Consider the following 13,002-nt stretch of genomic DNA (forward strand, 5'->3'; position numbering starts at 1 on the left):
CTTGTCTTCCTGAGCCTTCTGCCATGTAAAACTAATGCTCTTCAGCTCATAGGGAAGAGCTATACAGGACCCCTCACAAGACACCAGGCATGACCTGCTTTGATTTTTTGGGTTTTGTTTGTTTGTTTGTTTGTTCTTCAGACTCCAAAACTACAAGAAATAAATCTTCAGTCATTATAAATCATCTGGTTTATGAAGTTTTGTTACTGGCACAAATGGACCAAATGGTGTAATTTCTAGGCTACTGTGTATCTACATGTATTGAAGGACCTGCAATGGCTCAGGTATTAAGAGTATCATGAGAAAACAGGACAAACTGCCCTCAACAAAACAGGAAAATTTGGAGAAAATAGACCCTTTTCTAGACAGATATCAGACACCAAAATTAAGTCAGGATCAGATAAACTATCTAAACAGTTTGATAACCCCTAGAGAAATAGAAGCAGTCATCAAACATCTTCCAACCAATAAAAGTCAAAGATCTGATAGGTTTAGTGCAGAATTCTATCAGACCTTCATAGAAGACCTAATAACAATACTCTCCAAACTATTCCAAAAATTAGAAATAGAAAGAATACTACCCAATACCTTCTATTAAACCACAATTACACTTATACATAAACTACACAAAGACCCAAAAAAGAAAGAACTTCAGACCAATTTCCCTCATGAATATTGATGCAAAAGTACTCAATAAAAAATCTTGCAAACCCAGCCCAGAACACATTGAAATGATCATTTACCATGATCAAGTAGGCTTCATCCCAGGGATGCAGGGATGGTTCAATATATTGAAATCCATGAATGTAATTCACTATATAAACAAAATCAAAGCAAGAAACCACATGATCATCTCACTAGATGCTGAGAAAACATTTGACAAAATTTAACAACCATTCATGATAAAAGTTTTGAAAAAATTAGGAATTCAAGGCCCATATCTAAACAAAGTAAAAGCAATACGCAGAAAACCAGTAGCCAGCATCAAAATAAATGATGAGAAACTTGAAGCAATCCTACTAAAATCAAGGACTAGACAAGGCTGTCCATTCTCCCCATACCTATTCATTATAGTACTAAAAGTCCTAGCCATATAATAGTTAGATAACAAAAGGATGTCAAAGGTACATTTTGGAAAGGAAGAAGTCTAAATATCACTATTTGCAGATGATATCATAGCATACATAAGTGGCCCCTATAATTCCACCAGAGAACCTCTACACCTGATAATCAAATTCATCTAAGTGGCTGGATACAAAATTAACTCAAATCAGTAGCCTTCCTCTATGCAAAGAATAAACAGGCTTAAAAAGAAATTAGAGAAATGATACCCTTCAAAATAGCCACAAATAATAAAAAATAACTTGGTGTGGCCCTAATCAATCAAGTGAATGATCTGTATAATAAGAGCTTCAAATCTCTGACGAAAAAAATCAAAGATCTCAGGAGATAAAAAAAAATCTCCCATTCTCATGGATTGGGCAGGATTTATATAGTATAAATGGAAATCTTGCCAAAAGCCATCTACAGACTCAATGAAATCCTGATCAATATTTCAACTCAATTCTTTTTTCAGTTAGAAAAAGCAATTTGCAAATTCATTTGAAATAACAAACCCAGGATATCAAAAACTATCTTCAACAATTTCAACAATCTTGATTAAAAACTGCAAGCTACTGGTGCAGAGATAGGTAGGCCAATGGAATAGAACTGAAGACAAAGAAATGAACCCACACAACTCTAGTAACTTTATCTTTGACAAAGAAGCTAAAAAAAATTCAATGAAAAAAGACAGCATCTTCAACAAAGGGTGCTGGTTCAATTGTCACCCAGCATGTAGAAGAATGTGAATCGATCCATTGTTATATCATTGAACAAAGCTCAAGTCCAAGTGGATCAAAGACGCCCACATAAAATCAAGTACACTGAAAGTAATATAAAACAAAGAGGGAAAGAGCTTAGAACTCATAGGCACAGGAGAAATTTTCCTGAACAGAACACCAATGGCTTATGCTCTAAGATCAAGAATCAGCAAATGAGACCTGCAAGCTTCTATAAGACAAAGTACACTGTCAATAGGACAAAACAGCAACCAACATATTGGGAAAAAATCTTTACCAATCCTACATCTGATAGAGGTCAATATTCAATATATACAAAGAAATTAGACACCAGAAAATAAAATGATCCTATTATAAAATGAAGTACAGAACTAAACAAAGAATTCTCAAGTCTGAGGAACCTAAAGAAAATTTCAACATCCTTAGTCATCAGGGAAAGAGAAACCAAACAACCCTGAGATTCCACTTCATACCAGTCAGAATGGCTAAGATCAAAAACTCAGGTGACAGCAGATGCTGGCGAGGATATGGAGAAATAAGAACATTTCTCCATTGTTGGTGGGATTGTAAGCTGGAACAACGACACTGGAAATTAGTCTGGCGGTTCCTCAGAAAATTGGACCTGAAGACCTGGCTATTCCACTCCTAGGTATATACCCAAAAGGTGCTCTAACATATAACAAGAACACATGATCCACTATTTTCATAGCAGCTCTATTTATAATAGCTAGAAGCTGGGAAGAACTCAGATGTCCTTCAAAAGAAGAATGGATAGAGAAAGTGTGATACATTTACAAAATGGAGTACGTCACATCTATTAAAAACAATGGTTACATGAAATTCTCAGGTAAATGGATGGAACTAGAAAATATCATCCTGAGTGAGGTAACCCAGACACAAAAGAACACACATGGTATATGCACTCACTGATAAGCATCTACTAGCCCAAAAGCTCAGAATGCCCAAGAAACAATTCACAGACCTTATGAATCTCAAAAAGAAGGAAGATCAAAATGCAGATGCTTCTTAGAAGGAAGAACAAGATACTCATGGAAGGAAATACAGAGACAAATATAAAAGCAGGGCCTGAAGAAAAGATTGTCCAGGGACTGCCTCACCTCGGGATTCATCCCATATACAGCCACCAAACCCAATTACTATTGCAGGAGCCTGGTATGGATGCCTCCTCAGAGGCTCTGCCAGAGCCATATGGATACAGATGAGGATGCTCTAAGCTAAACATAGGACTGAGCACAGGAACCCCAATGGAGGAGCTAGAGAAAAGACTGAAGGAGCTGAAAGGGTTAGCAACCTCATGGGAAGAACAATATCAACCAACCAAGCCTTTAGAGCTTCCAGGGACTAAAACACCAACCAATGAATACACAGGGAGAGACCCATGGCTCCAGTTGTATATGTAGCAGAGGTTGACATTGTCTGGTATCAATCTGAGAAGAGGCCTTTGGTCCACTGAAGGCATGTTTTCCTAGTATTGGGTAAATGACAAGGAGCTGCGGTGGGAGTTGGTGGTTGAGAATGGGAAAGTCTTCATGGAAACAAGGGGAGGGAGGATGAGAGAAGGGGTACATGAGACAGCATTTGAAATGTAAACACAGAGAATATCCAATAAAAATGATAAAAAATGGGAGACAGGTCAAACACTTAGGCTTTTAAGTATAAGATTGCTTATTTAGACTATTCCTTTCCCCTCTAAAGCAGGTTTTGCACATTTTTTTTTTCATTTTTCCAAGTCTTTTTAGGGCCAGTAGACTCTATACTTATTTTTTAGGTACTTGAATAAAATTTTCAGATGTGTCCAAGAGCAGTATTTGTACCTGGTCTATGCATCATTGTTTAGCTTAAGAAGTCCTCGCCATGGGTACAGTCTCCTCCTCCTGCTCAGTGGTTCTCTGAAGCCCTATCTCAATCAGTGTATATTATGCTCCATGATAGAAGAAAGAATGCAAGTCAACTGTTGATTGATTCCATTTATTTTAAGACTATTTCTAAAGAGAAGAGTCAGTAGGAAGAAGAATAAAATTGTCATCAAACCATGTCTGACCCTTTTTTAAAAATTGACTCAAAAGGGGAAAATCCACTAAATAGTATGTGTTACTTTCTGTGCAAATTCTTAAAGTCATATATGAAAGGGTAAAAATATGGGATGGGTTAAAATGACGGGACCACTAAATCAAGGCACCAGCCTTTTCTACAGGGATTTATTTCAATTTGTGTAGTGGTGTTATATTTTTCATGTGTTTGGGGATTTAAGCACTTGAAAACTGCCTTAGAAATATATCATCAGTACTAAAAGTGGTACCTTGATTGAAATGGAGGAAAGTAGAACTTGTTTTTGTCCTTTATCTTCAGCATCCTGGTCCTCTCTGCTGTTATTGGGTACATGATTCCAGTGCTGTACTCATTAGTCAGGATGCAGACATCGAGGTCATCGCTATAGCAACTCTTCACAAAACTAGAAAAGGTGACATCTGAAATTTTAAGCAATATATCAGCAGATTGTATCACGTGAACCACATACCACAGGGATTATAGAACTATATATTCTTTTCATAATATATACCCTAGGAGCTAATTTGAAATATCCAGGACAACCCTGGAGAGTTTACATGAATCTTCATTACAAAATTTCCCTACCATACATGGACATTTTGTATTAAAAAAAAAAAAAAAAAAAGACAGCATTCCAAGCTGGAAAGCTGTTTAGAGGTTAGAACTCTTGACTTTTATTATGGGGAAGTCATACTCAATTCTAACAGCTACATGGAAGCTTGTAATAACACTCTAATAGCACCAGTTCTGGGGATGTAATTCCCTATTCTAGCCTTTGTGGGTACTTCCTATATATGGTTCACAGACATATATAGAGGCAAGCATGCACGCATGTAAATTATACGATACCAATACACTACAGTCTTTAGAAAAAAATAACATTTTGATGAAAATCTGTCCATTTTATGCAACACTCAGACCAACTGCGAGATAGAATAAATAGGAAATAAGTACAAAATTGCCAAAACTATCTGGTAGAAGATAAACTCCCCTTTTTAGTCAAGTGCTGATTTTAAACCTAGCAATCTTTAATAGCACCTGACTACAATGCAACTTGATACAATTTCTGCATCTCTGTTACCATAGTGAACAGAAAGAAAAGCAATTGTTAGTTATCAGTGACTACTGAGTTAAATAGTTACAATGAAGATAGTCCAGCAAGCAGAAAAAAGTACTCCCTGACTTTAATACACAGTTGTGATTTGCCAAATAGTAGGATACCAGCTAGACAAGGAGTAGGCCAGGCTGAACTTTCTTCTTGCTGTATAGTTTCAGAACACTATTGAACGCTGTGTGTTTGGGTGGGCAGAGCCACATGTTTAGGACAGAGTCAAAAATCCTACCTTGAAGCTTCATAATTCCTGGAACCGAATGACCACTCCTTACTTTGTGCCATGGCTCCTGGGGCCATCTATTTAGTTCTGAGGCAGAAACAGGCCACAGAATACCAATTCGGCCTCCTCTGGGATTGGAAGGTGCTCTATCTGTTGATGTCCAGTTGAGTGACTGAGGAACCTTTCTGTCTTCGATGCAGTCAAAAGAGGAGCTAGTGGCCACAAAGATTGAATCCCTAACTGTAATCTGTACAGTGCTGACAGTTCTCAGGGGAGCAGAAGATACGTACGAGATAGCCAAAAGACCAACATTATTATCTACCAGAGTGATATTCTGTATGTCCACATTATTCTCTGTCTGAATCATGGCACCATAGTCAAAGTTCTTATAGGCCAGAAATCCAGAGACACCAGTACAGTTGCTGAGTTCATGTTTCTTGTAGAGATGAAGGCCATGGAGACTTGAGTGGACCACATTGTCAGACCAAAGCACTTCAGAAGAGCACCCATGGCCACGGACATGAAAGCCAAGTCTCTCGGATCCCGCCACCACATTGCCATGGAGAATGATATCCTCTGCATAGTTTACTTTGATCCCTGCTACCCAAGGTAGTGAGTTTGCTGACTGCATCGTCAGAATGACAAGGTTATTGGCAAGAGAATAGTTCTGACCCTCCACATCGATTCCATGGCCTCTTGTGCCAAATACTACGTTGTCATTTAAAGTCATCCCATGACTAGAAGATGCATGGATACCCCCACTGCAGCTTTGATGTACAGCAGAAGATATTACCCAGGATCCAGCTGACACACCGCTGAATTCAATAGATGAGTACAGTGTTGACCCCATGTTCTGAATTTCTACATTTAGAAGTTGAAGGACACCTGCACAGGAAAAAGTACATAATCAGGTCAGGTTCTTTCATATTTCCCACAAAATACCAAAGGCCCCTGCTTTTGGACATCAGAAAATGCAAATGTTGAAATGAAATGTAATCATTATCTGTAGCACCAGAGCTGTATTTCATACCATAAAATTTCACTGACCAAAAGGGAATCACTGGAAATATGGCATTCTTGTCTACAAACACTAATATGCTATCTGGATTCTGATATAATGGATATAAATATAGAGAACAGAAATAAGGCACGGGATGGCTGTGAGGAGTTACACAGCTGGTTTAAAGATCCTTTGCATTTTTTAGGAGACTGAATCAAGGGCTTGGTTAAGAATAAAGAATTATAGACCATTGCACAGTAAACAACAAAGCAAAGGCATGTTTCCAGGTCTGTTTCAAGGATTCTATTCAAATGAGTTGTAATTATCTATATAGAGGGTGAAAGAAGGACCAGAATAGGCAAATCTAAAAACACTTGCAGCATTTTGAGGAAGAGTAGTATAGGTACAAAGCTTATTATGGCCCAATTAACATCCAGAAATATGAGCTTCTTGATGAAAAAGACATGGTTTAAAAAAGAAACACTTGATATTGTTTGTGACACTCGATCTGAAGGCATGGGGCTGTAACCCAGGAGCAGGGGAAGCTGCGGCAGAAGGATGGAAAGTCCCAAGCCTGCCTGGGCTACACAGTAAAGACAAGGCTAGCCTGGGCCACTCAGAAAGGCTCTGTATCTAAATGTGATCTGAAAGAGAAGACTTGGGACAGAGCTAAGTGGCACAGGGATGGCCCAGCACGTGTGACACCTTAGGATCATTTCTTGGGAGTAAACATAAAGAAAAAGTACCCATGAAGCCTTTTCTATAATGAAATCTTAGTGGTACTTTATTTGCCAAAGGATTTTTATAACAATAAGATTTCCTAGATTATTAGTAAAAGTTGATGATAATTATGGAATCACACGGAAGATGTTCAGCTTTTTTGAATGTTTTCCTCTTATTGTGTAGTGTTTTGTTATAACTTTAGCTTTTAACCTATTACTGGTCCAGTATTCAATCACTAGCTATACCTCTAGCCTAGCCTTATTTATTTATTTGTCTGTTTGTTTGATTGTTTATTTAATGGCAGAGTCTAAGTAAATTGCCAAGTCATGCCTACAACCCCTGCTTCAACTTTCTGAGCAGCTCAGACCATAAACTTGAGCAAGCATGCCCAGCTTATTGCTCCCAAGTGCTAGGATTCTAAATAGATACCCCATGTCTATCTGTGATGCATTAGAAAAATAGAGTAACAATGATACAGAATTCAGCCTTCACATTGGTTTTACATTTGAATATTAATAATCAGTATATATCCTTCTGGTAAAAACATGGAATGTATTGTATGATTATAACTTATGAATTAATACCGAAGTAAAATAACTGAGACGTCTCATTCCCATATAACACTGATCATTGCTAAGCTCTGCTGTAACACACATACATACACATACATACACACACACAGGCACACATGCACAAACACACATACACACACACACACACACACACACACACACGTAGTCTTATGTATCATAAAGATCCTATGAGTTAGTTACAATTATTATCTCCATGTTGTTGACAAGGAAACTGAGACATGAAATGGTTTACCAACTAAGGTTTCAATCATAACATATGACTAAGTGCAATGAACTTCACTGCAAGTATGCAGCATGAGATACTCAACATTGTAGAGGAAGGACCTCAGCACTAGAGTCAGGTAACCTGGAAGTAGCTGCATGCCAGTCATTATTCATATATCCTTTGCTAGGAAAATTACAACTTAAAAACAGGGTCCCTCACTTCTCTTTTTATAATTGTTGTTGCTGCAATTTATGAGGTTTTGTTATGTGTTTTGAGGCAATGGTCAAGGTAAATCATGGTGTTCCATCTTTTCTAAAGATGGAAGAAGCTACACATGTGACATTTCAGAGTCACTGCACTTCAGTAATTCTTCTTAAAGATAGCCAGCCTAAACTTCCAGTTCTCCACTGCCTTTTCAGAGATAGATAACCCAAACCCTTGCAATCAGTTGCTATAAAGAAGTTGAAACCCGTGAAAGGGAGCAAGTATGTGCTTCTCCCAGGAAAACATAGAAGAATCTCAATAACAGAGCTCGGCTGGCAATGATTGAGAAGCTTCTGGTAAATGGTATAGAAATACTGTGCTAAACATTGTGATATAGGACTAACCTATGATTCATGCTGCCACCTTCTTCAGGAGTTCTGCTGGTCCCATTCAGCTACGTGACTAGATATCACAGGTTGGTCTGTTGACTATTTACTTTTCCTCATTAGAACCTTGCAGTCCTTAATTATGAGGAGAGACTGTCCTAACCTGGTTTTCAGCCCTATTACCCATTCAGCAGCAACCATGATATTTCCTTTATCTTTATAGTCTAAGATAGTTCCATGATTTCCTCTTTTGTTTCTGCCCCATAAACCCTCCCAGATGATACCCTTCTTTTCTCTCTTTCTTTCTTTCTTTTGAATTTTTAACATTTTCTTTTTTATTGGATAGTTTATTTACATTTCAAATATTGTCCCCTTTCTCAGTTTCCCCTCCGGAATCCCCCTCTCCCATACCCCACTTTACCTCTACAAAGGTGCTCACACATCCATCTATTCCCTCATGTTTTCCCACTCTGTCATTCTCCTACACTGGGACATCAGAAACAAATGTCTTTTCTCCTTTGGTGCCCAATAAGGCCATTCACTGATCCATATTCAGCTGGAACCATGGGTCCCTCCATGTGTACTCTTTGGTTGGTGGTTTAATCTGTGAGAGCTCTGTGGGGTTTGATTGGTTGATATCTTGTTCTTCCTATGATGATGCAAACCCCTTCAGTTCCCTGAGTCCTTTTTCTAATTCCCCCTTTCTCTCTTTAAAATTCCCATGACATCTTCATTTTTGTTAATATAATCTGCTCAGTTTGGATAGTGTTTCTTGTACGTACATTTTCAGGGTTGACCATATGGTATTGGAATACCAATTGGTATGTGTGCTCTTCCCTGGGAAAGACTCTTTCTCCAGCTTCCAACATGTATATATAGAGAGAGTTCAGGCCTTGTGGTCATCCCCTCGTTCACCTTGTCATATTATTTTTAATTATCTTTTTTTTCAGCTCATGTTCAGAGACATAATCTTACAGCAAGCTTCCTGGTCCATTGGTTATAACAAGATTTCCATATTCTTTTTTGTAGTGACGTGGATTATTTTAAAGAGCAAAAGTTCTTAATGTAGCATGAGAACCTTAATTGAATCCTGGAGAAAAATAAAAAAAAATTTCCACTGTGGAAAACCAAAACAGCTCCAGACCACAGAAGTATTTCATGTGATTTCACCTTCCTTTTCTTGGAAATTGCTTTAAAAGACATAGGTGAGCAACTACAAAGTCTTATGAATAGGAAAAACTTGATGCTGGCTTAGGCTTTATACTCTAAAGTAAGATTTGGTCTTTGTCCTAGTCCATGACCATTGTTCTGATTTAGCTAATTTTCATTAGCTGGGCTTCTATGTCCCAACTTTACACTCATTTCTATGCCAGCTTTTGCCTCTGTCACCTACAACAAGGTTGATCTCATTAGCATGGTATTTTAAGCCAGATATTTCTTTCTTAGATGATGCTATACTATACATTTGGCCACTATCCACTGAGTACAAGACAATCTCTCAACTAAGAAGTAAAAATATCACCAGATAATTGTCCCAGAGGTGGAGGTGATAAATTTACCTCTGGCAAGTACATATAAAGATACAGCTTATGAAAAGAGGTTTGTTTCTATTCACTAGAAATCTTGAACTTCTGATTTAAGATCTGAATGTTCCAATACAGTGAACGAATGAGGCCAAGAAAGTGACCAGTGCTGATCATATTGGGTAGTGGTTAGGGTACTTTTGCCAAATCTTCTCTTAGTCTTCACTGTATTTAAGTGCAGGGTAACATTCTATTTTTTTAAAGAAATATATAGGAATTATTAATTAATTACTTGAGAATTCTATAAATACGTACAGTATTTTTAACCCATTCAGTCTAATTAAGGTTATTCATATAGTCCATATGTGGGGCTGTACACTGGTATGTGGTCAACCTATCAGACACACCTTTAAAGAAAATAGACTATCTCTTTCCAAGAAGCCATCATTTGTCAATGGCTACTCAGTTAAGTAGAAGAGGCTCACATTAAACTGTTGACTGGCTTGATGAGGTGTAGTTCTTATACAGATAACCACAGCTGCTGTGAGTTCATGAGTGTGGTTGTCATTTTAGCATGCATGAGATGGGCGTAGGCCCTCTGAACATATGCAACAGTTATGCAGCTAGGTCTTCACGTAGATTTAATAGAAGAGAAAGTAGAAAACATTCTTGAACTCATTGGCACATGAGAAAAGTTCTTGAACACCAATAGTTCAGGCACTAAGATCAATAATTAATAAATGCAACTTGAAGAAATTTAAAAGCTTTTGCAATGCTAAGGACAATGTTAATATGACAAAATAGCAGCATACAGAATGGAAAAAGAGCTTCACCAATCCTACATCCAACAGAAGACTAATATCAGAAATAAATAAGGAACTCAAGAAACACATCAACAAACCAAATAATCCAAATTTTAAAATGGGGTATAGAGAACTGGAGAGATGGCTCAGTGGTTAGGAGGACTAGCAGCTCTCCCAAAAGTCCTCAGTTCAATTCCCAGCAACCATATGGCGGCTCACAACCATCTGTAATGGGACCCGATGCCCTCATCTGGTGCGTCTGAAAACAGCAACAGTGTACCCATAACATAAAAGAATAAATAAATATTTAAAGAAACTTGGGTATAGAGCTAAACAAAAAATTCTCAAAAGAGGACACTCTTATGACTGAGAAGCACTTAGATAAATAGTCAGTACCCTTAATCGTCCCTCAATCATCAGGGAAATGCACTCTAAGATTCCATCTTACACTGGTCAGAATGGCCAAGATCTAAAGCTCACGTAACACCACATGCTGGTGATCATATGAAGCAAGCACAACATTTCTCCATTGCTTATGGGAGTGCAAACTTGTACAACCAATTTGGAAATTAATTTGGTGGCTTCTCAGAAAATTGGGACTACTTTTATTCCAGTACCCAGCTATACCAATTCTGGGCATATATGCAATGACATACTATACCACTAGAATACTTGCTCAACTATTTTTTATGCAAATGTTCCCTAATGACCAATATTTATTTTTAAAAAATCAGTTAAGAGATAGTAGAAGAAAGCATGGCATTTTGGTAAAAGAAAATACAGTTAATCAGCAGTTGACATGTGCTTCAAAAGTATTAAAGGTAATTTACAGGGATCAAGGGAGATAATTGTATAAATAAACTCAGTTCCTTAAGCATGGATATACAGCGACTTTCAAAGATGGAGCTAGCCTTACATCATTTTCTAAACTATTTGATAAGGAAGAGCTTTATATGTTTTTAATGATTTTTCTATGATTTTACTCTTTTTTTTTTTTTTTTGGCCTTTGGGTTTTTGTTTTGTTTTGTTTTGTTTTGTTTTTTGTTTTTGTTTTTTTTTTTTTTTGAACTTCATAAAGTGTAAGTTGATTATGGGCTGTTCAGTGCTTTCTGGGGTTAGTATCCAATTATCAGTGACTGCATATTATGTCTGTTCTTTTGTGACTGGCTTGTATCACTCAGGATGATATTCTCTAGATGCATCCATTTTATTAAGAATTTCATGAAGTCATTATTTCTGATAGTGGATTAGTACTCCATTTTGTAAATGTACCACAATTTTTGTATCCATTCATCTACAGAATGACATCTGGGTTCTTTCCAGCTTCTGGCTATTATAAATTAAGCTGCTATGAACATTGTGGTGAATGTGTCTTTGTTGTATTTTGGAGCTTCACTGGGATATAAGACCAGAAGTGGAATAGCTGAGTATTCAGGTAATACTATGTCCAATTTTTTGAGGAACCGCCAGACTGATTTCCAGAGAGGTTGTACCAGTTTACAACCCCACCAAAAGTGGAGAAGTCTACCTCTTTCTCCACATCCTAGCCAGCATCTGCTGTCATCTGAATTTTTGATCTTAGCCATTCTGACCCATGTGAGGTGGAATTTCAGGGTTGTTTTGATTTGCATTTCCCTGATGGCTAATGATGTCAAGCACTGCCTTGGATGCTTCTCTGCCATTAGATATTCCTCAATTGAGAAGTTTTTGTTTAGCTCTGAATCCCATTTTATAATAGGGTTGTTTAATTCTCTGGTGTCTAACTGATTGATTTCTTTGTATACCTTGGATATTAGGCCTCTATCAGATGTGGGGTTGGTAAAGATCTTTTCCCAATTGGTTGGCTGCCGTTTTGTTTTCTTGACACTGTCCTTAGCCTTACAAAAACTTTGCAATCTCATTAAGTCTCATTTGTAGATATTTGACCTTAGAACACAAGCCATTGGTGTTCTGTTCAGGAAACTTTCTCCTGTGCCTATGTGTTCAAAGGTTTTCCCTAATCTCTTCTAACAGATTCAGTGTACCTGGTTTAATGTGGAGATATTTGATCCACTTACACTTGAGATTTGTACAAGGGATAAGAAAGGGTCTATTTTCATTCTTCTGCATGCTGAGTATCAGTTGGACCAACACCATTTGTTGAAGAGGCTGTCCTTTTTCTATTAAATGTTTACAGCTCCTTTGTCAAAAATCAAGTGGCCATATATTTGAGGGCTCATTTCTGGATCTTCTATTCTATTCCATTGATTCACTTGCCTATCTCTGTACATGTACCATGCAGTTTTTAACACAATTGCCTTGTAATCTAGCTTGAGGTCAG

At 37.5% G+C, this 13,002-nt stretch overlaps 1 protein-coding gene across 1 annotated transcript in view; it reads right to left on the minus strand.

The window, feature by feature from the left end:
- Positions 1–13,002, minus strand: part of PKHD1 (PKHD1 ciliary IPT domain containing fibrocystin/polyductin) — a gene marked incomplete at both ends in the record, with an annotated part of 432,805 nt that overhangs the window by 115,311 nt on the left and 304,492 nt on the right. The window contains 2 exons of the mRNA XM_080917462.1: positions 4,162–4,330; positions 5,255–6,130. Of these exons, the coding sequence (XP_080773588.1) occupies positions 4,162–4,330; positions 5,255–6,130 (1,045 nt within the window). The remainder of the gene's footprint in view (positions 1–4,161; positions 4,331–5,254; positions 6,131–13,002) is intronic.

Source organism: Micromys minutus, assembly GCF_963924665.1.
Source record: "Micromys minutus genome assembly, chromosome: 5".
Lineage (NCBI taxonomy): Eukaryota > Metazoa > Chordata > Mammalia > Rodentia > Muridae > Micromys > Micromys minutus.